The 25,216-nt window shown below is 42.7% G+C and overlaps 4 protein-coding genes across 19 annotated transcripts in view; 3 read left to right on the top strand and 1 right to left on the bottom strand.

Moving 5' to 3' along the window:
* Positions 1-11,973, bottom strand: part of LOC122434826 (carbonic anhydrase 5B, mitochondrial-like) — a 39,523-nt gene extending 27,550 nt beyond the window's left edge. For all 3 annotated transcript variants that reach the window (XM_043458563.1, XM_043458561.1, XM_043458562.1), the window contains exons 1-2: positions 11,837-11,973; positions 7,212-7,406 (exon numbers count right to left, since the gene is read on the bottom strand). In XM_043458563.1, the coding sequence (XP_043314498.1) occupies positions 7,212-7,353 (142 nt within the window). In that variant the 5' untranslated portion in view covers positions 7,354-7,406; positions 11,837-11,973. The remainder of the gene's footprint in view (positions 1-7,211; positions 7,407-11,836) is intronic.
* Positions 1-25,216, top strand: part of LOC122434824 (collectrin-like) — an 88,184-nt gene that overhangs the window by 31,593 nt on the left and 31,375 nt on the right. The window lies entirely within an intron of this gene.
* On the top strand, positions 8,159-8,353 carry LOC122434828 (translation machinery-associated protein 7-like). Its single transcript, XM_043458570.1, has one exon. It carries the CDS (start codon positions 8,159-8,161, stop codon positions 8,351-8,353), a length of 195 nt encoding a protein of 64 aa, XP_043314505.1.
* LOC122434827 (collectrin) overlaps positions 9,514-25,216 on the top strand; it is a 35,566-nt gene continuing 19,863 nt past the window's right edge. For 2 of the 13 annotated variants that reach the window (XR_006267469.1, XR_006267467.1), the window contains exons 1-3: positions 9,536-9,696; positions 11,657-12,002; positions 23,249-23,307. Coding sequence is in view for 5 of the 13 variants with exons in the window: in XM_043458568.1 (XP_043314503.1) it covers positions 9,672-9,696; positions 11,657-11,885 (254 nt within the window). In the remaining 8 variants the exon portion in view is untranslated. Of the gene's footprint in view, positions 9,697-11,656; positions 12,003-21,970; positions 22,648-23,248; positions 23,308-25,216 lie in introns of those variants that run through there. The other 11 variants (XM_043458568.1, XM_043458566.1, XR_006267472.1 and 8 more) reach the window with 9 other exon arrangements.

The raw sequence follows: 25,216 nt of genomic DNA, 5'->3' as shown, positions 1-25,216 counted from the left end.
TAGTGAGCCTTGAATGCACACAAGGTGCAGATAGATGGCTTTGCACGACTGCCCTTAAGATAAGTAGGATGCCTTTGGCGCCAGGAGAGAGCTCTGGTGATTGTTATCTTAAAGATGATGTACATGGGGAAGAATTTTCTTTGGGATGCCTCTCTTCTTGGTTTAGTATATATGTAACCCTGAGAAATAAAGAATCATCATTGACTGCAGCGATCCTCTCGACCCCATCTGTTCTGTCTCCTTTTTTCTTAGCCTAAAGGAACGCGTCGTGTTGCTCGCTGAAATCTTCCGGCTGGCCCGGCAAGTGGCGCCCAACAGCGTGGAGCTCGACGAAAGTTCCTTGCGGCCGCTGCCCGTTGAAACTATTAAGGTAAGTAAGAGTGTGTGTACTTGTATATTGAGGGGCAGGAAGGAATATTGTTGAGAGTATAAACCATGGGACAAGATAATAGTCGTCAGTTGTTTGTGCATATGTTACAGATAATGTTGAAGGATCGGGGAATGCAGGTTACTAAAACAAAATTGCAGACTTTTCTTAGTTTTGTTGAGGAAGTATGTCCCTGGTTTCCGCAGGAAGGGACTATGAGTTTAGAGATATGGAAAAAGATAGGGAAACAGATTCAAACATATTATACTCTCCACGGACCTAATAAGGTTCCTGTGGAAACATTTTCATTATGGTCTTTAATAAGAGACTGCCTTGATTTTGAACATGAGGAAGGGAGTAAATTAAAACACATGCTCCCACCCGAAGAACCAATTTATGCTACTCCTAAAGTTTATGCTACTCCTAAAGGGAAAGGACCCACAAACTTTGAATTAGAATCTGCAAAACCTTTGAAGGAAAATGAGGGAACGCTGACTCCAGAGGATGAGGAAAGTTTAGAGGAACAGGCAGCTGCTTACCATAAGGATGATCATTGGGAATTACTTGTAACTGACAATTCGAATGTGCAGGCAGTAGCTGGCCCTCCGACAAAGGGTCTGGAGGCACTCATGCAGAAATTATTAATAACAATAAAGGAAGAAATAAAAAGGGAAGATAGGGATGAAGGCGCTGGTGCAATCTCTACTGAGCCTCCTACTTATGCTCTCTCAACTATTGCTGGATTAGATCCTCCACCTATTTCCAAACCTGAAAATTCATTAAATATAACTCGTGAATCACATAGTTTGTCCCCCTTGCAAAAGGCTATGCAACAGGCCCAAAGAGCTGGAGAAACTGTTCAGGGATTCTCCGCTACTTTCCCGGTATTCGAGCATGAAAACCAAAGGTATTATGAAGCTTTACCTTTCAAACAACTAAAGGAATTAAAAATTGCCTGTGGTCAATATGGACCTACGGCTCCTTTTACCCAGACCATGATAGAGAGTCTAGGAGGTCAAAATTTGCCACCTAGTGATTGGAAACAAATTGCAAGAGCTTGCTTATCAGGAGGGGACTATTTATTATGGAAATCAGAATTTACAGAACAATGTGGCCATATAGCTGAACTAAACCAGCGACAAGGGATCAATACTACATATGAAATGTTGGTAGGGGAAGGGGCCTACCAGAATACCAATGCTCAATTGAACTATTTGCCTGGAGCATATGCTCAAATTTCTAATGCTGCTCGGCAGGCTTGGAAAAAGCTCCCTTGCTCTAGTAATAAGACTGAGGATCTTTCAAAAATTCGTCAGGGGCCTGATGAACCATATCAAGATTTTGTGGCTCGTCTTCTTGAAGCAGTAGGTAAGATTATAGCTGATGAGCAGGCTGGAATAGTGCTTACTAAACAATTAGCCTATGAAAATGCAAATTCTGCCTGTCAGGCTGCACTTAGACCGTACAGAAAAAAGGGAGGTCTATCAGATTACATTCGTATATGTGCTGATATCGGACCTTCCTATATGCAGGGTATTACCCTGGCTGCAGCTTTACAAGGTAAAAGTATAAAAGAAGTATTATATCAACAGCAAATGAAAAATAAACGAGGATTACCTAGTAGGGTAAATGCTGGCTGTTTTGTTTGTGGCCAGCCTGGACATCGTGCTGCCTTTTGCCCCCAACGAGCCAATTCAGGGAATATTAAAACTCCTAATTTATGCCCTAGGTGTAAAAAAGGAAGACATTGGGCAAAAGATTGTAAATCTAAAATTGATGTCCAGGGCCACCCACTTCCCTCGCAGTCGGGAAACTGGGTGAGGGGCCAGCCCCTGGCCCCGAAACAATGTTATGGGGCAATGCAGGGAAATCAGATGGTAGAAGGCGAGTTACAGACTTGTTCAGAGCCACCTCAGGGAGCGCAGGCTTGGACCTCTGTTCCTCCTCCTACACAGTACTGACTCCCGAAATGGGAATGCAGGCTCTGCCCACTGGGATATACGGCCCTTTGCCTGATGGAACCATCGGACTTTTGCTCGGACGTAGTAGCTCCACCATAAAAGGACTGCTCATAGCTCCTGGAGTAATTGATGCTGATTATACAGGAGAAATCAAAATTATGGCCCATTCCCCACAATGCATTACCACCATAGCTAGTGGACAGCGTATAGCTCAATTGATATTGGTCCCTGCAGTGCAAACAGGAAAAGCATTGGCTTCCAGGAGAGGGGAAGGTGCCTTTGGATCCTCTGACGCCTACTGGGTCCAGGCAATAACTAATAATTGTCCTGAGTTCACATTAAGAATAAATGGAAAGTTGTTTACAGGCATTCTGGACACAGGAGCTGATGTTTCTGTTATTGCTGAGAGACACTGGCCCCGAGAATGGCCTAAACAGATAGCTATATCAACATTGCAAGGAATTGGTCAAACTAATAACCCTGAACAAAGTACAGAGCTGTTACATTGGACTGACCATGAGGGTCACGAAGGAGACATTAGACCTTATGTCCTCCCAAACCTCCCTGTAAATTTGTGGGGACGAGATGTTATGACTCATATGGGAGTATATTTATACAGCCCCAGTGATCAGGTTAGCAATCAGCTTTTAGATCAAGGGCTTCTTCCCACCTCGGGACTTGGAAAAAATAATCAGGGAACTGTTGTGCCTGTTCAGACAAAAAGGTTACCAAAAAGAAGTGGACTTGGGTATTTTTAGAAGGGACCTCTGATCCTCCTGTAATTCACGCAGATCCTATTACTTGGAAGTCTGAGGAGCCTGTGTGGGTTGATCAGTGGCCCCTTTCCAAAGAGAAAATTGACGCTGCCCAACAACTGGTGCAGGAACAGTTAGAATTGGGACATATTGAACAGTCTAATTCACCTTGGAATTCGCCCATTTTTGTTATTAAGAAAAAATCTGGGAAATGGAGGCTTTTGCAGGATCTGCGAAAGGTTAATGAAACTATGGAAGTCATGGGAGCATTACAACCAGGATTGCCTTCTCCCATGGCTATTCCTAGGAATGCCCACATAATAATCCTAGATTTAAAAGACTGCTTTTATACTATTCCTCTAGCACCTCAAGATTGCCCTCGATTTGCTTTTAGTGTTCCATCTGTTAATTTTTCCCAACCAATGCGCAGGTATCATTGGAAAGTTTTGCCACAGGGTATGGCCAATAGCCCCACCTTGTGCCAGAAGTTTGTTGCAGCAGCATTGCTTACGGAGTTTTTCTGCTATGGGCCTACCTAAATGCATCAAAACAGACAATGGCCCTGGATATGTTGGCCGCAATTTTCAAACCTTTTGTGCCCAGCTGCACATCGTACACAAGACTGGAATCCCATATAATCCACAGGGCCAAGGAATTGTTGAGCGGGCACATCAAACCCTTCAGCACCAACTGAAAAAATTAAAAAGGGGGAGTTTGTATGCTATTACGCCTAACAATCTTCTTAGTCATGCTTTGTTTGTTTTAAATTTTCTGAGCCTTGATAAAAATGGAAAATCAGCAGCTCAACGTTTTTGGCACTATGATAATAAAAAGGCACGGCCATTAGTCAGGTGGAAAGACCCGCTAGAAGGCAGATGGCATGGGCCGGATCCAGTTCTAATATGGGGGAGAGGTCATGTTTGTGTTTTCCCGCAGAATGCCGAAGCGCCGCGCTGGCTCCCGGAAAGGTTGGTACGCACGGCAGAGGAGAGCACTGGAGGAGCGAATGAGACAGCTCACAATCCAGGAGATGGTCCCGCTGCAGATACAGGCAGATACTCAGCAGATACAGGCACTATTACAGATGGCGTGTGAGAATGCTTCGAACCCTTCCCCTGCCTCTCCTACTAGTATATTAATTTCATTATTACTTCTTTTAAACCAGATAAGTTCCATGGAAGCCAGTATCTTCTGGGCGTATGTTCCTGATCCCCCTCTTTTACAGCCCGTTGGATGGGAAATGAGTTCTGTTCCTGTGTATGTGAATGACACGATACTTTTGGGGGGGTTTTCTGATAAGCATATTTTTCCACAGAATGCCAGTATTTCTTATACGGGATCCTCTTCACAATTACCAATGTGCTTTTTCCGAAATCATAATGTTTCAGGTTGTCTCACTGTTACAGATGTTGGATATTCTGATTACAGCACTGGCTGGAGTGTGGATATTCCTGGTGTGACCAAGCTCACAGGGCATGCACAGAGACGCAACGGGACGGGACCCCAGGATATCCCATTCTGTGGCCTGGGGCATAAAGGGAAACATATAGCGGTGCCATGGAAACTTTGTAGAGATGAGACTGCTACTGTATATTCTATTACTAATGACACGCACTCACTGTGGGACTGGTCGCCAGACTCAGAGAGAAACCCCGGAAAGGAAAGTAACAGACAGTTTGCAGCGAGAATTTGGAATCTTGGCGGCACCCTTGTTTATCAAACTGAGGTCTGGAAGTTGCTGGCCGCTTTTGAAACAAGCGGATCCTTCATGCAGACTGGAGAAAAGGTTAAAGGTGGACTTTTTTGGAATGCAACTTGGAGATATCCTCGGGCTTGTGTACCTTATCCATTTATGATTATTGCTGGTTCTGTAAATCTTACTAAGAATAATAGTCAATATTATATTCATTGTTTTAATTGTACCCTAACCAATTGCATTCGAGGAATAAGAAATAATTCTGGAGTCTTGATAGTTAAACAACCACCTTTTGTTATGTTGCCTGTAAATCTTACTGAGCCTTGGTATGAAGAGTCAGGGCTTGAGCTGTGGAATAAGGTGCGTACAGCCCTTGCTAGGCCACGAAGGGGGATAGGATTGATAATTCTAGGAGTAGTAACGCTTATAACTTTAATTGCTTCTGCTACTACTGCTTCTGTATCTTTAGCTCAATCTGTGCATACTGCTGGCATTGTAGACGATTTGGCAAAAAACACTTCAAAGGCTTTAGGGATTCAAGAAGATATAGATAGAAAATTAGAGGATAGACTAAATGCGCTTTATGATGCAGTAAGATTTTTGGGAGAAGAAGTGCAAGGGTTAAAGCTAAGAACAAAAATTAGATGTCATGCTAACTATCGTTGGATTTGTGTTACACCAAAAATTTATAATGATACTGAAACTCCTTGGGACAGAGTGAAATCACATTTAGATGGTATTTGGCATAATGAAAACATTTCCTTAGATCTATTACAACTTCATCAGGAAATTCTTGATATAGAAAATGCTCCTCGGGCTAGTATGGATTTGGCAGAAAATGCTGAAGAGTTTGTTAACAGTTTGTTTTCCAATTTTCCTTCGATAACCTCACTTTGGCATCTTTTTTCAGGGGTCGTGGCCATGCTTCTGGTATTAGCGCTTTTTGTGTGCATTACTCCTTGTATCATAAAGAAATTTGTCAAAGAGCTGTGGGACATCAAGGCTGTCCTACACAGTAATTATTTACGCCAAAAGAATCAGGCGTGCCATTTTATTAAATAAAAGAGGGGGAGCTGCGGGGAGCGGCTTGAAAGAGCTGACTCTGGGAGCTGCCTTGATTGATTGTCGAGGGTCTGTTCGCAGACATAGCTCTCTGTCCCGCCACCCCTCTGAAATTTACTATCCAAGTTAACTCCTAACAGACCATTAGTGAGCCTTGAATGCACACAAGGTGCAGATAGATGGCTTTGCACGACTGCCCTTAAGATAAGTAGGATGCCTTTGGCGCCAGGAGAGAGCTCTGGTGATTGTTATCTTAAAGATGATGTACATGGGGAAGAATTTTCTTTGGGATGCCTCTCTTCTTGGTTTAGTATATATGTAACCCTGAGAAATAAAGAATCATCGTTGACTGCAGCGATCCTCTCGACCCCATCTGTTCTGTCTCCTTTTTTCTTAGCCTAAAGGAACGCGTCGTGTTGCTCGCTGAAATCTTCCGGCTGGCCCGGCAGACCGCAAAGTACCAGTGTTGAGAAGAAGCCATTCTGGGGAGAAGGTGGGCTTGCTGGTAGGAAGCCACACCCAGCGACCAGAAATTTATTATGACTCAGGCCAGTTCAGTTTAATGAGAACACAGTCAATGATGGAAGAAACAAAATAAACTTACAATAAAAATATATTTATGAAGCAGTTTCAAGGCAATGGATTTAGCTAGATTGGCACTGCTCATAAGTTCCTTTTTAATGTGCATATAGGGTCAGAGAGAGTAAACCCAAGGAAGAAAAGTTGAGAAACCTACAATCTGGAAGCAAACCAACACTGGAAAACTGTGTGAATTTACTGTGAATGGTGGAAAATATAGAAAATAACTATTTGGCAGATACGCTTAACCAGTGCATTAAACTCATGTCTCCACCATCACACACATTATCCTCTCCTATCATCCCAGGGGTTCTGTGCCAGTGTCACTTTGCTTCCAGGGGACCTTTTGGGAGGTCTTGAGACAGTTAGGGATGCCATGAAGTCTGTAGTGCACAGTCCAGCCCCAACAGCACGGAATGAGCCACCCCCAATGGCAGCAGTGCCGTGGAGTCAGGGAAGACCATCTGCCACCTCACCTGATCTGCGGGGTCACAGCAAAGCACACATGGGCCAGCTGGTCAGCTACAAGTAACTCTTCTGCAATTTCTAATGAGGGATGGAACGTTCCAGAGTGCATCATCATGATGTGCACCTCAGACTTAGGTCAGCTGTAGCTCAATAAAGTTAGGGGAAAAGCTTCCCGTATTTTAACAGAGAAATAATGGGGTATTCTCCTCAAGGCATCTAATCCCAGCCTGGAATGCCGCTGACATCAGAGCTGCACACACTCAACACCCGTGACTCATAGGAAACAACCAGCTTCCACTCCATCCAGGCAGCCGTGTACTCACAGACTGGGTTCCGGGATTTGTAAGTGCAGGTGTAGAGGCTGCAAGGCCTTGCAGGCGTGGATCTCGGAGTCTGGAACCTTCTCCACAGTGTCTTACATGGAGAGGCTTGAAGAATGGCCCTCAGGTGACTCATCATCGCCATCTTTAGCTTAAAATCTTGATCAACTCCCCAGTAGCTTGCAGGAACCTAATAACCTAGAGGCAGAAGGACAGAGGAGGCAAAGCCTTGAACAACAGAGGTGCCAAGCATGTGGAAAACATCATTTAGATTGTTTGTATGGGGAAAGGGGAGGTAAATATGGCAGGAGTGGAGTAAACCGGAGGAGGGTGGTAGGAGATGAGGTCTAGAGGTAGTGGATGCCGTATCAAGGAGACTTCTAGGCCATTGTAAAGGTTCTTTCTCATGGTTTCTCAGCTTAGGAATTGTTGACATTTTTGACCAGATAAGTCTGTTGTAAAGAACTGGTCTTTGCACTGTAGCATGTTTAGAAGCATCCTTTGTCTCTACCTACTAGATACCAGTGGTACCCTCCATCCAACTGTGACAACCCAAAATATCCTCAGGCATTGCAGATTCCCCTGGAGAACAGGAGTCACCTCTGATTGGGAACTACTGCTCTATGCAAAATGGGAACACAATGAGGTTTTTGGAATAAAGGAGGAAGTTAATCTGATATACATTTAAAAAATATCATTCAGGGTGCCCTATTGGAAAATGACCAGAATGGAAGAAAGCAGCAGGGACCCCATTCAGGATAATCCAGGGGCTGCAACTAAGGATGCTGCAGTGGACGTGATGGGAAGTGGCTGGGCACTGGCCTGTATCTTGGGGACACAGCCTGTAAGATGTGAAAGAAAGCAGTCAAGGAAGACTGGCAGATTCTTGGCCTAAACAACTGCAAGGATGGAGTTCGGTGGCAGGGTCTGGGGAAGAGGTGGCAGGCACCATGTCGGGCTGCGAAGGTGGCAAGAAGCAGCCTCTGAAGCAGCCCAAGAAGCAAGCCAAGGAGACAGACGAGGAAGATAAGGCATTCAAGCAGAAGCAGAAGGAGGCGCAGAAGAAACTCGAGGAGCTAAAAGCAAAGGCCGTGGGGAAAGGCCCCCTGGCCACTGGTGGAATTAAGAAATCTAGCAAAAAGTAAGCTGCTCCTTGTGCCTGAGGCAATGATGACCCTTAGTTCCATTCCTGTTTAAACACCTGGATTCCCTGCCATGATATCTGTTGCCGCCTATAGCTAGAATGAAGTGTTGTCTTGGAACCTGTTGTACATTTAAGAATAAACTTTTGTAAAAAAACAAAAACAAAAAAAAGGATGGAGTTGCCATGGACTGAGATGGGAAGGCTGTGTGTGGAAAATGTTTTGGGTGGGAAATCCATAGATCAGATTTGGGTATGTGGAGTTTGAAATGAAATTCCAATAATTCAAGTGAGAGAATGTGGTAGAATAGTCTACCTCGTGGTAGAATGAGGATGAATCCCTGAACAGAGAAACAGAACCTGGCACGGGAGCAGGTGAGGAGGGAAAGATGGTGCTCCTATTGCTAATCCTACTGGATTTGAGGTGCTGGGGCGGGGGCAGGCGAGAGGAAAGGTCTAGGGAGAGTTGGCAATGCCACGCTGGTGCTCAGGAGAGATTGTGAGGCTAGAAAGAGAAGGAAACTCCCCTCCCCCAGGGGTAACAGGTGTCATTTTGTTGTCTTTTTGTTTAATCACTAAGTCGTGTCTGACTCTTGTGACCCCATGTACTGTAGCTTGCCAGGCTCCTCTGCCCATGGACTTCTCAGGCAAGAATACTGGAGTGGGTTGCCAGTTCCTTCTCCACAGTATCTTCCTGAGCTAGGGATGGAACCCACGTCTCCTGAATTGCAGGCGGATTTGTTACACCTGAGCCACCATGGTGATTAGGGAGGCAAGAGAGAACAGTCAAAGGTAATCAAGGAAGGAACAGAACACGCAAGGTCAGGGGCCAGGAGGGCTCCAGGGAAATCCTAATAGGAAATTTAGCTAATGTTAAGGTGTCCTTGGTGGCTCAGACAGTAAAGAATCAGCCTGCAATGCGGGAGACCTGGGTTCAATCCCTGGGTTGGGAAGATCCCCTGGAGGAGGGAATAGCAACCCACTCCAGTATTCTTGCCTGGAGAATCCCCAAGGACAGAAGAGGTGGTGGGCTGCAGTCCATGGGGTTGTAATGAGTCGGACTCAACTGAGTGACTAAGTATAGTACAGGCTACAATACCTGTAACAATACAAGAGATTATTTCTGTCAAGTTATATGCTTCAGAAAGATCCTTATCAGAAAAATGTTTATGAATTTGCACCTAGAGTATAAACTGCAAAATTTAGCATTAAAAGTAAACTGATACTCATTATTAAACAGGCCATGGGTGAATCCTGGAAGGTATAAATGTACAGTATTCTCAAGCTGTATTTTGTTATACAGGCACAGGAAAGATGTGCCCATGACGTGGATGGACCCCAGGGAAGGTAAGTTTTCTGTGCTACATCCCCTTTGCTATCATTGATTATTTATATATGTTCTTAGATTTTACTTACACCTTCCTTATCTGCTGTTTGCAGACAGAAATCCATGAATGAAAATAGATTCCAAAAGCCTTTTAAAATAATTTGTAGATTATTTATTAAATGCCTTGGCTCTCGATCTCTGCCTGATTAAGCCATTTATATTTTGCAAAACAGAAAAAATTAACCCAACTAAAGGTTATAATTACATTGAAAACAAATTTCTTTCTTATCAAATGGACTGTTGACTTTTTGCCTTCTGATTTAGAAAGGAAGATAGCCTTTTCCAATTCTCTGAAATTTTAATTGTATGTTTCCTTATCTTGACTGAGAAAGATCTGCTTCCTCCTCTCACTCACTTCTTTCAGAGTATGATCCCAATATGGGGTTATCAAAGGTTAAGTTTATAATTGTTTAGTGCACTGCAACTAATTGCTCCAGTGGAATTTCCCTCCTTCCATCAGATTTCCTCAATATTCATATTTAGTCAAAAGGAATTCAACTCTTATTGTACTCCAAGTGTAAGTGGTGGCAGCCTTTTGCCTGGCTCCAGGAACATCAGGGCAGATGTGCACAAGCATAGCAATGGTGCTCTTGCTTCTTTCGGCCTTTAGGTGAATTTTAGACCTGGCATTGAGTTTAAATTTCTGAGTAAAGTAAGAAAGCCTTAGAAAGTTGACAGGTTTTCATTTTCAAAATACTCAGGAACAGTGTAGCTCTTCATTAGGGCCCAGAAGGGGAGGAGGGGGAAAGCAGGAGATGAGTGAACTTTGGTAAGCTGTGGACTTCAATGCAGGCTGAGAATAGAGACCGTTCTGAGGGATGTGCAGGGGCAGCTTATGGGTAGGGTGAAAGCTTTCACCAGATTCCCGAGTTCTCTCCATATTCCATCAAGAATTTTAAACAGCACAGTGGAGATGACCAGATTGTCAGCAAAGGAAAAAAGGGAAGCAGAAAGCAATGTGGTTTACAGTGGGTGACAGAGAATGAATCCTACTCAACATAACATGAACGCATCTTTGTTATCTCCCCATGTTTTTCAAGCTTTTCAGCAAAAATAAACAAGAGGAAATTACATTAATAACAAGGACTTTCCAGCATCCTCAGAGAAGTAGCTTTTACTTTATTTATTTTTTGGCCTCCCTGCACGTTAGTTCCCAGACTAGGGATCGAACCTGTGCCCCCTGCAATGGAAGCCCAGAGTTTTAACCACTGGACCACAAGAGAAGTCTGAGAGCAGTAGCTCTTAACTCATGCCACAAAGAATCACAGCCACCAACAACATCTGTATTTGGTAGACTCTTCCCCTCTAGCTCCAGGACTGGACACAAAACAAAAACAATAGAAGAACTGAGGAGTAGAGAAGGCTTAGACATGGCCACAAGACATAGCTGCTGACCCTCTGCTCTGGGGGTGGTTGTGAATCCGTCCATAGCCCTTGGCATAGTCAGGGAGAAGATCAACAATGCAGATGTGACTGAATCCCAGTTGGCTGGGACTCGATCACTGAAACTGCAACCCCCTCACTTCCCAAACTCTCTGGGACACTTGTTCTACTTTTAAATGCACAAAACTCTAAGAGGGGTGTAGTTTTCTGGCGACTCTCATAGCGGAGGAACAGGATTAGAGGAGGGAAGGAGTGATTTCCTGCTTCTTCCCCCTCCATCCTACAGAGGAGCCCTGCCGGGACTGGCCATCTCTAGAGGGGCCAACAGCTGTCCCGGGTCCGGAGCCCACTGCAGCGCATGGTAGTGTGCAGAAGAGGATCCCTGCTCTCTCTGCTAGGTAACGCTCCCCTGCGCTCACGCTCCACTTAACCGCCCGACCTTATCCGAAGATTTCCCAGAGCGGAAACCCCTCTGTTTGCCACCGGGATGCGAGGGTCATGCGTGCGGCCATCTTGTCTACGCCCCCTTTCGCCTAGACACGCCCCTCACGCCGCAACACGTCACTTCGCTTATCCTACGTCACGGCCCCGGGCGCTCCGCCCACGTCCCGACGAAGCCTGAAGTTCCCCCGCCCCCGGCCACACTCCCCGCGTCGGAGCCCGAAACTCTTCTCCGCCCACCCCTCCACCTGCTCTTCACCCTGACCCTGACTATACCTCTGCTGCCATCGCTCCGGGCTCCCAGCCGCGACAACGAGCCTGCGCGGTAAGTTGGTCCCGCCTCTGGCCTCCGCCTGGACCCACCCTTCTTTGGCGCTGGACCATCTTTGTCGCACTCCTTAGAGCGTCAAAGCCACGCCCCCACGGACCATCCACGTTCACGGTACGTCCTTACGTTGCGCCTACACCAGGGCCCGCCTTTCTCTTACGTCACTTGCGTCTTGTACGCCACTCCTCGCTATCGACACTCATCGGAATCCTTTCACATTCCTTTTATCCCTCGGGTCATGCTTGTTGAGCTGACACCACGCCACTCCCTTTGTGCTTATGTCTCTTCTTCCACTCTGATAGTTTATCTGCCCTCTGCCTGAGCTCACACCCCGCAGTCTCGACCAACTCTGTCTTGCGCTTCTGAGCGACTGTGCCACGCCCTTAACGTGCAGATTGAGTCCAACATTTTCCGGTCACGCCTCTGTGCTACCCCTAGGCCACTCCCCTCCCGACGTGGCCGTCGCTGACGCTCCTTCCCACGGTGTCCAGGCCCGTCCCTCAGGTCCCTGCCGCACCACAAGATCCTGAGGTCTTCGTAGATCACACTCCGCGCACGCGCGTTTCCTTGTATTCCGTCGTGGCCACTCCCTGGAGTCCCAGGACATCCACTTCTGGTTACACTCTTGGCAGATCCACGCCCCCTGCTCTCCCCTACTTGGCCGAGCCTGATCTTGAGAAGCCTCAGAGAAGCGGGCGGAGCTTACGAATTTCTGGAGGAAATCGTCCAGGTCTCAGAGCTAGATGTTGGCGGCTTTTATAGGGTGAAACGAACTTGCAGGTTTCTGCTTCTCGCCTAAAAATAAGTTTGCTTCATATTTCTGCGGGTTCCAAACACCACAACCCCAAGAGCAGAAACCGGGTAGGAAAGGTAACTGAGGACCAACTGAAACTATGTTCCTACCGGTTCACCAACCGAGTTTAAATAGCGGGCTGCATGGATTAAGCACACTCCTCTACTTCCTAGTGTCTCCTTCGACGACTTTTTAAGGTACCTGGTGCCCTCCTCGGAGAAGGCAATGGCACCCCACTCCAGTACTCTTGCCTGGAAAATCCCATGGACGGAGGAGCCTAGTAGGCTGCGGTCCACGGGGTCGCTAAGAGTCGAACACGACTGAGTGACTTCACTTTCATGCATTGGAGAAGGAAATGGCAACCCACTCCAGTGTTCTTGCCTGGAGAATCCCAGGGACGGGGGAGCCCGATGGGCTGCCGTCTGGGGTCGCACAGAGTCCGACACGACTGAAGTGACTTAGCAGCAGCAGCAGCAGTGCCCTCCTGCTGTGGAGGGCCTGTGAAGATAACACCACACTTAGATTTCTGCTTGTGGACCCCTTCTTTGAGAGGTCTTTACTGTCTCGGTTTACAATTCTGGGTCCACAGAGAAAAGAGTGAAGAGGTTATTACCAACTTTTTTTTTCCTTCCTGTCCAGAAATCTTTGAATGGGCACTCCTAGAAGAAGGGCACTTTCCATTAGCCATTCAGTTATTCATGCACTGAAATCATATTTATGGAGTACTATGTTCCAGTGCCAAGGGAGACTTCAAGGAGCTTATAGCCTGAGGTTTCCCAGCTTGGTTTTGGATGGGATAAGAATTGAAGAGAAAATTAGCTAAGATGTGGTAAGGGGGTTGGTTATGGGTGGAAAAGGACTTGGTAAATGCCTCTCTTTTTAAAATTGAGGTTTAATTGACATATTACAATATATTGGTTTCAGGGGTACACATAATGATTCATTATTGATATAATTGTGAAATGATCACCACAGTAAATCTAATAAACATCCACACATAGTTACAAATTTTTTTCTCGTGATGAGACATTTTAAATCACTCTTTGCAACTTGAAGATATACAACACAATATTGTTAACTGTAGTCACCTTTCTGTACGTTACATCCCTATGACTTATTTATTTTATAAATAAGTGTAGCTTTTCACTCAATTCAGTTGCTCAATCCTGTCGGACTCTTTGTGACCCCATGGACTGCAACTAGGCTTCCCTGTCCGTCACCAACTCCCGGAGCTTGCTCAAACTCATGTCCGTTAAGTCGGTGATGCCATCTAAACATCTCATCCTCTGTCATCCACTTCTCCTGCCTTCACTCTTTCCCAGCATCAGGGTCTTGTCCAGTGAGTTAATTATTTGCATCAGGTGGCTAAAGCATTGGAGCTTCAGCTTCAGTGCAGTCCTTCCAGTGAATATTCAGGACTGATTTCCTTTAGGATGGACTGGTTGGATCTCCTTGCAGCCCAAGGGACTCTCAAGAGTCTTCTCCAACACCACAGTTCAAAAGCATCAATTCTTTGGCACTCAGCATTTTTTATGGTCTAACTCTCACATCCATACATGACTGCTGGAAAAACCATAGCTTTGACTAGACAGACCTTTGTTGGCAAGGTAATGTCTCTGCTTTTTAATATGCTGTCTAGGTTGGTCATAGCTTTTCTTTCAAGGAGCAAGCATCTTTTGATTTCATGGCTGCAGTCACCATCTTCAGTGATTTTGGAGCCCCCCCAAAATAAAGTCTGTCACTGTTTGCATTGTTTCTCTGTTTGCCATGAAGTGATGGGATCAGATGCCATGATCTAGTTTTTTGAATATTGAGTTTTAAGCCAGCTTTTCCCCTCTCCTCTTTCACTTTCATCAAGAGGCTCTTTAGTTCCTTTTCGCTTTCTGCCATAAGGGTGGTGTCATCTGCATATCTGAGGTTATTGATATTTCTGCCAGCAATCTTGATTCCAGCTTGTGCTTCACCCAGCCCGGCATTTCTCATGATGTACTCTGCATATAAGTAAGAAAGGTGACAACATACAGCCTTGACATACTCCTTTCCCAACCAGTCTGTCGGAACCAGTCTGTTGTTCCATGTCAGGTTCTAACTGTTGCTTCTTGACCTGCATACAGATTTCTCAGGAGGCAGGGGATGTGGTCTGGTATTCCCATCTCTTGGAGAATTTTCCACAGTTTGTTGTGATCCGCACAGTCAAAGGCTTTGGTGTAGTCAATAAAGTAGAAGTGGATGTTTTTCTGGAATTCTCTTGCTTTTTCTATGATCCAGAAGATGTTGGCAGTTTGACCTCTGGTTCCTCTGCCTTTTCTAAATCAAACTTGAACATCTGGAAGTCTTCGGTTCATGTACTGTTGAAGTCTAACTTGGAGTACTTTCGCTCATTTTACTCACCACCCCCTGCCTTTGGCAACCCCCAATCTGTTCTCTGAATATGTGAGTTCAGGTTTGTGTGTGTGTGTGTGTGTGTGTGTGTTTAGATTGCATGTATAAGTGAGATAATAAGGTATTTGTTTCCTTTGTCTGGCTTACTTCATTTAGCATAATGCCCTGCAGGGTCATTTGTTTGTTTTTGAGATGCACAGTTTTTCCTGATGTTTAGTCCCAATGGAAATCCTAATTCCTCACCATAATGATGCTATGAACTAAGTAGGAAGCGAGTGTCTTAAAGAATTTCATACAGATCCCCTCAATGTAAACTGTTGCCACAGTAACAAAGCACAGTTCATTAAATCAATTCTGTGAACCACCCACACTTTCCTGTTTATTTGAGATCACAGACCTTTAATGATATGGCTTAGTCAGGGCAGCTGTTTAGATCATTATTCCCCATGATGGCAAGTAAGTTTCAACTCACATGTCGACTGACTGAATAAGTGCATTGGAGTTTTGTGATTGAGTCCAGGCTCAGAAGTAAAACGTTCTGTAATAGATTAACAATGTCTTTTGTGGGTTCAGGAACTGCAAAAACTTATCTGGCATCTCCGATTTGTAGTAATAGAGGTCTTACATGCATGTCTTTTAGGCAGTCTTCAGAAACATTTCTTACTGTAAGTTTTTGATGATTTCATACAGTAGAAAGATCAAGGCCATTGTCACTGGCCACAAGTTAAGGGCAAAAACTTTGATCTTTTGATTACTTCATGTACTTTGTGTATCAACCAGAATGAGGGTAGCTTAAGCTTCTGTTATGAAAATGAGAGCATCTAACCTAAAAGATGCAGGGCCCCTCTACCTCTTTGTGCATGTGTACTCGGTCACTTAGTTATGTCCAACTCTTTGCAGCCCCATGGACTGTAGCCCACCAGGCTCCTCTGTCCATGGAATTTTTCAGGCAAGAATACTAGAATGGGTTGCCATTTCCTGCTCTAGGGGATCGTCCCAGCTCAGGGGTGGAACCCACGTCTCTTGCGTCTCTTGCATTGGCAAGTGGATGCTGTACCTCTGTGCTGCTTGGGAGGGCCTTTACCTCTTTATGGAGGTTGACAACAGCGGTACCTAGTGGCAGGGCTAAATATGATCGGGTAACACTAACTGGCAGTCAGATACAAGATTTAAGGGTGGAAAATAGTACTCCATAGAGCATGGTTACAGTAATTTTAACCCCCCCCAAAATATCATGAGAAACCATGAGAAAACTCTTAATACAATACCCAAGCAGCGTTGGAAATGTCAGTAAAATCTTGTTTTTATTGCATAGGACTCATTTTTTAAAAATTCCTATTTTTAAAAATTTTATTTATTTTCATTTCATTTCATTCATTTTTATTTATTTCATTTCGTTTTATTTTCATTTATTTATTTCATTCAATTTATTTATTTTCATTATTAATTTCATTAATTTCATTATTTTATTTCATTTATTTTCATTTATTATTTATTTCATTCATTATTTCATTCAATATATACTTCATTGACGTATAATTGGTTTACAAAAATGTGTTAGTTTCAGATGTACAACAAAGTGATTCAGCTATATATATATTTTTTCATATTATTTTCCTTTATAGGTTATTATAAAATATTGAATATAGTTCTCTGTAATAGCAGTAAATCCTTGTTGCTTATCCACCCCCTCTCTTCTTTGGTAGCCATAAGTTTGCTTTCTATGTCTATGAGTATTTTTGTTTTATATAAAGATTCGTTTGTAATACTTTTTAGATTCTACATAAAAGTGTTATCATATCATATTTGTCTTTCTCTGTCTCACTTCATTTAGTATGATAGTCTGTAGGTCCATCCATGTTGCTGCAAATGGCAATATTTCATTCTTTTTTATGGTTCATATCCCACTGTGTATCTATACTACATCGTCTTAAGCCAGTTGCCTGTTGATGGGCATTCAGGTTGCTTCCATGTGTTGGCTATTGTAAATAGTGCTGCTGTGAACATTGGGGTTCATGTATCTTTTCAAATTAGAGTTTTCATCTTTTTTCTTTTTTTTTAGTTTTCTTAAGGAATCTGCATCCTACTTTCCATAGTAGCTGCAACAATTTACATTCTACATGGGACTCATTTGAATATATTGATCTATATGGACAAGATGAGACAGTCACATATGCATTCTGTTTATGAAAGTGTTCTTTAAATTGCTACCTTAGGAATATAAAATTGGCAGAATTATACTCACTTAGTTTGTCTGAATTAATCTTTGTTTCTAAAGATTAGTGATTAACTTTCTCTGAAGCTGAAAATTGTTACCCTGTGGGGGTGAAATAAAGGTTACAGTTGTTGATTAACGTACAAAATTTGACTAGCCTTCGAATATTATAGCTTTGGGATTTTTTTCTCATCTAAAAAGGGCATAAGGTATGGGAGTGGAGACAGAAGTTTTCCAAAGCCCAGGGTTCCTGATTTGTCAAAGTACTGGGAGTTGTCTTTCTCTGGTGGAGATGGTCAAAAAAATTGCAGTGTACTTCATGATACTTCATTTCCATGGTCTTAAGTGCCTTAGAATGCCTATTTATGATTGAAGTAAGTCAATTCAGTTTTATTATCAAATATTCATGAGCCATGAGAAATGCAAATGAAATCCCTACCCTTCAGGAACTTAAAATTTGAAGGATCCAGAAGCAAATCATGTTGGCAATAGATCCATGTGCAAATGTGAACAAAATGCTGTGGAAACACAGGACAGAGAATGAAAAGTTAGTAGAGTGGACAGGTCCACAACAAACAACAGCTAAGAATCTATAGCAAAAAGAAAAGAAAGATTTCTCAAAGGAGGTGATCATTAAGATAGACCTGTAATGGTGGTTAAAATATTTAAAGATTAAAAAATGAAAGCTCACATAATTCAGGTTATTCTAGGTTTGCAAATTACCTGATTGTGACAATGAAGCAGAGCAATCAGAGTTAAAATTTCAAAGCTGCATTTGTCCTCCATACTACATCTTGTTTTATCGCAGGTAAATGGAGCATACATATCCCCCACATGCATTTACACCTCTGATGAACTTTAAAAGGCATCTTATGTGAGTCAAAAGACCAACTCATGTGTTTTCTTTTCGTGTGATCTCATATTTAATTCATTCTCCGGATCAGTAGTTACGTGCCGAGAAACTGCTTTCCAGTAGTGTTGTGGAGTATGACAAAGCAAAGAGAAATCAGTTTCTCTTTCCTGTCTCAGGAGACTCAGTGCCTTTTGTATTGCTCATGGCAATAGTAGTCTCAACTTTTTATCTGCATTCTTGAAACTCTAAACATTGCCAGTAATAGGGCCATATTCTGAATGTTTGAAACCACTTTAGTTGTCATCATTACCACTGTTACTGATAAATTATTAAGCTCCTATTTGTGAAATTGCTGAAATGATATGAATTTGATATGAGTTTGATATGAATTTTCTGGAGGTTTAATACTTAGAATTGTGCATGAAAATAAAGACTAAGTATGTGCAAGATTTTGAAAAATGGAAGAAAAAACCCCACTATGTTGAGAGTCAAGAACGATAGCATCTAGTTCTGTGTTCACCTCTTTTACTGAACTCTCAAGCTCTTTAGTTGTTAAAATCTTTTTTAAGTAATCTTCTTTAACTGATCGAGACCTTGTAAGAAAGAGTCTTCATGTTTTAAGTCAAGTTATTGACAGTATCTTATTTTATCATTAAACGTTTTCTTTTTCTATTCATCTGACAGGACCTATAAAAGGCAATATTTTTAATCATTTCAGTTTTGGCTGCTGTTTCTTTTGCTAATGACAAATACTTTCTAATTTTCTAATACTTTTCTAAATACTGGGGTATAGAAAAAACTGCTATTGTAGACTATTTAGAAAATAGAATGAGATCACTGTACATTTGTACTTGTTTTGTCATGTGGCCAGAACAGTATTCCAAGGAAAATTCATAGCCACAGGTGTTTTCATATTAACTGAGAAAGATTAAAAATAAATAAGCTTATTAGCCAGTTCAAGAGTTATAAAAAGAACAAAAAACCAGTATGATGGTGAGAGTAAAGAATAACTGTAAAACTGGATGAATCAGGAAACAGAGGAATTAAAAATTAAATGTAAGATCTTTGATTAACCAACAAAAAGAGTAGGTAAATCTCTGGAAAGAACAGTGGAAAATGAGAAAAAATTAATATGTAACTGGGAAATATAAAGGGACTATAACAATGTATGGAGTATTTTATGAGATATGTATTGTATGCAGTCTATGAGAGGACTGGAAAATCTTAATGAAATGAGTGCTTCTCTTGGATATTGTAAACAGCGAAAAGGGAAAGAAATATGAAACTTGCAATTAATGACATTATAAGAAAGTTTTAAAATTAAGAGCTCTTCCTCCAAAATATATATAGTCTAGATTCTTCAACTCTGAATATTTAATTTCTTGTGCATTTTCAAGTATTTGTAAATGTAGATAATGTTACAAAACGTTCTGTACCATTTTTCAAGGTGGTACGGTAAGGACTGGAAAAAGGAATCAGCACTTGAATAGGAACCTAAATGGTATTCTTCTATGAAAATGGATTTAAAAAGCTAAAGAAAACAAACACAGCAAATAAGTCCAGAAGAAGGTTAGAAGTAATCAAACTAAGCTTATCTAAGGATTGGATCAACCTAAAGAAATTTTTTAATATAACATGCCAAGTGGTAAAAATTCTAGGATCATATTAATAGATATTGAAAAGGCAGGTGATAAAATTTAATGTCAGTTATTGACAAAAGGAAATTTTCAGTAAGTTAGGAGTAAAAGGTGCTTTTATCTTACGATATATCAAATTTAAAGTGACTCACTGGGGGATTCCCTGGCTGTCCAGTGGTTAAGACTCTGTGCTTTCATTGTCGAGGGCATGGGTTCAATCCCTGGTCAGGGAACTAAGATCCCACAAGCCACACTGCACAGCCAAAATAAATAAATAACTATATTAAAAAATGTAAAATGACTCACCAGATCCCGTGGGGAGCAGCATTCCCGTTAGGGTGAGGAAGAAGACAAGGGCCCATGGGATTCCCACTGTGATGCTGCCCTGTTCTCACAGGGCCACTACAATGAGACCAAACAACTAATACCATCACAAGAGAACGCACAAGAAGATTCAAGGCTAAGGAACGTGTGTTTCAACTATTAAAATATATTCACACTGGTCTTCCATATGGGTAGTATTATAGGCATTTTGTACTTTTCTCTTCTTGCTTCTCTGTATATACTGTACATAACTTCTGTTGCCCTTTTCTCTGTTGATTTTTAAAATAAGGCAACAAATATTGAGAAATCATAATTCAAAAGAGAAGACAGCTTCTTCTCTTTTCAAATGAATGGCCTAAATACAGTTCACTGTTTTACTGTCTGCAGTCCTCGTAAGTAAAAGCAAAAGAGATACTTGATATTTTTATGAAGTCTTAAGGCTAAAGCAAGACTGAATCAGATTCCTATCTCTCCAGGTCTTTACTATATGCAAATCATCAGTTTTGTTACAATCTCTATCTATTCCCTGCCACCCTCCTCCCCGCAGGATGCCGCTATCTGGTCTAACATTTCCTAAGATAAGTTCATCTAGTCTGACTTTGTTTTCAGGGGTTAGTTATTCAGGCCCTTCCTTCTAGGAAATTTCCGTTTCCCCTAATAGTGAAATTTCTGGAATGACTGGGTTAACTTTTGGCCACGTCTCTCTCTAGTACAACTTTTCCTGACTCTGTACCCTGGCAACCGAGGTGAAGGAGATGAAGAAAAGCTCCTTAAGTGGAGTTAGCTAACAGCAGTGGGTCATCTACAATAAACTGTCACCCTAACCAGGAAGGGGAAATGAGAAATGTAGTTGTTGATATTTTCCTTGTTGTTTCTTTAAAAATCCAAATTTTCTATTTAACAGTGGGGTCATCCAGTCTGATTTTTCCATTCGTGGTTTTTAAGCAACAAGGTAGAATTTGGGGACTGAACTCATGTAGAGGTGGCGTGGTAGAGAGGAAAGCCTGCTGGGGGCTTGATTGGCATCTGTAGAATGTCCACGAGGGGACGGTTCTTCTCCACTCCACTCACTTCTCCACTCAGAGCATCTCTGAAGTTTTGTTACAATGTCCGTTTTGACCAGTGATGACCCAAGACATAGTCCGGTTCAGCATAGTGGAGATAGGGTTCAGCTGTAAGTCATCCAGGCTGGTAAAGCAACACCCATTCCACTTCTCCTGTTGCCACCAATGCCTTAAACACTGGATTCTTGGTTTTCTCATATGTAAGATGATTATAATGCAGCAATGTGGGGTGCTGTTTTGAGGATTAGACAAATAATCCAGCGAAGCTAGTTCATGGTGAAAGTGAAAGTTGCTCAGTTGTGTCCGACTCTTTGTGACCCCATGGACTATATAGTCCATGGAATTCTCCATGCCAGAATACTGGAGTGGGTAGCCTTTCCCTTCTCCAGGGGATCTCCCCAACCCAGGGATCGAACTCAGGTCTCACGCATTGCAGGTGGATTCTTCATCAGCTGAGCCACCAGGAAAGCCCAAGAATACTGGAGTGGGTAGCCTATCCCTTCTCCAAGGGATCTTCCTGACCCAGGAATCAAACCAGGGTCTCCTGCATTGCAGGTGGATTCTTTAGCAACTGAGCTATCAGGGAAGCCCCAGTTCATGGTAGGTAGTTCCTAATTACTGTTGTATAACCGCACTGACCATTGTAGTTACTAGCCACATATTTTTACATTAAATTAATAAAAATTCAGTTTCTCAGCAGCAGTAGCCACATTTCAGGTGCTCAACAAGCCACCTACACCTAGTGGCTAGCACATTGTATGTGTTGTATACATATTGTATACTGCAGATATAGAACATTTCCATCCTCACAGAATGTTCCATTGGGTAGCACTGCTCTACATCATTAACTTTAATTTTGCACAACTACCAGACCTCAGGGCTGACCAAAAGCATTCTGTTTGATTTGGAAGCTCTCCTGAATGTTTACCTGTGGAGGTGAGAGTCAGATGAAGCCAGTCTTGGAAGGGTGTCCTTTGTTCACCAGAGATAGAAAGGAGTGATGTTTGTTTCCTAAATTAAGATAGCCTATCTATAAACCAGATATTTCAGCCCTGAAAAGACGGGAGAGTTCACAACGTAAACTTCCAGAAAGGACTAATTCTTTCCACTGTGCATTTAACCAGACAACAGAAGGAAGGGCCGGGGAGGATTCCAACTTCTGAGTCAGCAGAGAAAACATTCTTTGGAGGTAGAGTTTGGAAAGGACAACTAATCTGTTTTCCAAACAGATTTTCATAAATAACTGACAGGAGATGGGCTGCTTCTATCAAAGTATTAACCCAAATGATGGGGGTTAATCATTAAACCTTTTAGGTGGTGGCTTGCTTCTTTGTTTCATATTCTAATCCGGGTCACAGAATGACTAAGGCAGCTTTAAGTGAAGGGTGAATTTTTTTTCCTTCCGTTTGCCTTGTGTTTTCCACTCTGAAAGAATGTTGTGGCTGCTCTTTTTTCTAGTAACTGCTATTCGTGCCGATCTCTGTCAACCAGGTACGTAAGCCTTGAAACTTTGAAATAGATTAACAGTTTTCTGAACGATTGACAAGTCTCTGACTGAAAGACTTCTTTATTTTTCTAAATCTGCCGCTGTGTTGTGGCTTGAAACTTGAGCCTGTGAATGTTTTATGAGTTTGAAAGAAAAGTTTCAACCATGTAAGATGATTACAGTTAAACTTTCAAAAGTATTGGGGACAGTTTAATTGCAATCTTTGTTCTATTAATTTTTTTAAAAAAGTGAAAGTGAAAGTTGCTCAATCGTGTCCGACTCTTTGCGACCCCATGGTCTGTACAGTCCGTGGAATTCTCCAGGCCAGAATACTGGAGTGGGTAGCCTTTCCCTTCTCCAGAGGATCTTCCCAACTCAGGGATCAAACCCAGGTCTCACGCATTGCAGGTGGATTCTTTATCAACTGAGCCACCAGGGAAGCCCAAGAATACTGGAGTGGGTAGCCTATCCCTTCTCCAGGGGATCTTCTTGACCCAGGAATCGGACCAGGGTCTACTGATTTCAGTTTCATTAAATATTAGGATTTATCAGGCTCCATTTTGACAGATTTTATCATCATGTACTGCTCTTTTTTCTCTCTGGCAGATGCAGAAAATGCTTTTAAAGTGAGACTTAGTATCAGAACAGCCCTGGGAGATAAAGCAGTAAGTGCAGATCCTGCATGTTCCCTTAAAATTTTGTTTGCTAATAACACTGCTTTCTCTGATAATGAGCCTCTATGCATAGTTATCTTAAACTTGCACAAACTACTTCTAAAGACATCAAATCTCATATTTTCTTAAAGCAAAAATATTTGTAGTAAAATAGAAATTGTTAATAAAGTGATTTTGCCTGAAGTATTTAATCTGTGGTGTATCCTGGAAAATATGCAAAGTTCTGTACTACCCAAAACAGGCCTGGTTTGGGCTGTGTTCCTCACTGTGGTGGTCATTTGAATTTTGTCAGTCACTTTTCTCATCATTGAAAAGAGGGCATGTTTCACCTATGTAAGATCTTTCATGGCACAAAATGTTCCACTTCTATGGTCACTTGTCTTCAATTCTCAGATATCAAGAAAGCAGCATGAAATGCATGTTCATGAAATTAAAGTTAATAAAACACTCATGGGGCTCCGGTAGCTATAGGAACAGTAAAGACTCGAATTAATGAGATGGAGTTGTGTCATTCTAGTTTCAGTTTGCCAGTGTGGTCTGTGAAAATTTTCCCCAATAGAAGGTGAGAGTAAGATGCCTCAGACTAGAGATGATAAAAAAAATGCTGAAGAAACTTGGACATATTTGGTTTGCAAGGCAATCCACCATTTTGTTCACTCAGTGAGTAATAATCATTCTAACACCAGCATTCCTTGAAGAACTTAGCGTTCTTTCTGCCTGGGACCCTTCTAATCACTTTGCCCACCTTAGCTCATTTAGCTCTCACAACAACCTTTTGAGGAAGATGACATGGGTATTCCCATTCTCATTAGGTGGATGAGAAAACAGAGGTGCAAAGACATTAAGTGACCTACTCATGATCTCAAGTCAGCAGGGGGCAGTGGTCAGGTTTGAGGGCAGAATCCACCATCTCTGCCAGTGCGTAGGGTTGCTTTTCCCAGAATCCTCTGAACGCAGGCACCATCCTGGATGCTTGGATGTGGTACAGCTAAAACTAGACTTATCCTTGCCCTTGGGGAGCTTATAGTCATGGGATTGGTTGCATATTCAGTGAACCAAATGCAAGTGTGCGATCTCGACAAGCATTTCAGGAAAGAGAAGTCCACAGGGACTTTGGCCTCATTAGAGGCCACAGGACCTGGCATTTGCTGCGAGGTCTAAAACACTAGTAGAAGTGAACCTGGGGAATACAAGGAAAGAGGGTGAAGGGACTAGCACATGCAAAGGCTTCTTACAAGGGAGGAACTTGGGAGGAGTGAAGGGTGGAAGGATGGCCAAGGTGTTTGGAACTGGAGCAGTGCAGAGCAGCATCACATGTAATAAGCTTCAAGAGAAAGGAGGGGTCAGGCCAAAGAATGTATGGATTGTGTTGAGGAGTTTTGGTATTAATTTGTAAAGCAAGTGGGGGTTTCGTGGAAGGGGTGTCATGACAGAATGTGTGTTTGCAAGACACTTTGGCCACAGAGCAGAGGACAGACTCAAAGAGACTAGAGTGGACAGAAGGAACCAGTTGGTAGGCGGTGGGAGCAGTATGGGTGAGAGAAGATGGCCATTTGGAGTCTGGTGTGTTGATGGAGAGAGGGGCAGTGAAAGGTTTTGAGAGCCATGGAATGGGATGACAACGGAGGGAAGAGGAAAGGTCAAGGATAAGCAAGTAGACGGATGATGGCCCATTTATGACTCAGGGAACTGAGAATAGATAAGAAAACCATACCTTTTGGACTTACTGAGTTTGGAGCATTATTGAGCTGGCCTGAGATATCCATTCCCGCGTCACTTGCACTGAAGTGATGATGACAGTGCTGATGGAGGTGGAGGATGGCCAGAGGAGAGGGGCTGGCCTCGAACCTTGTGATTCTTACAGCCCTTGCAGAGGAGGGGGAACTTGCAAAGGAGGCGG

This window comes from Cervus canadensis, chromosome X, assembly GCF_019320065.1.
Source record: "Cervus canadensis isolate Bull #8, Minnesota chromosome X, ASM1932006v1, whole genome shotgun sequence".
Classification (NCBI taxonomy): domain Eukaryota; kingdom Metazoa; phylum Chordata; class Mammalia; order Artiodactyla; family Cervidae; genus Cervus; species Cervus canadensis.
This window is presented reverse-complemented; position numbering and strand designations above follow the sequence as displayed.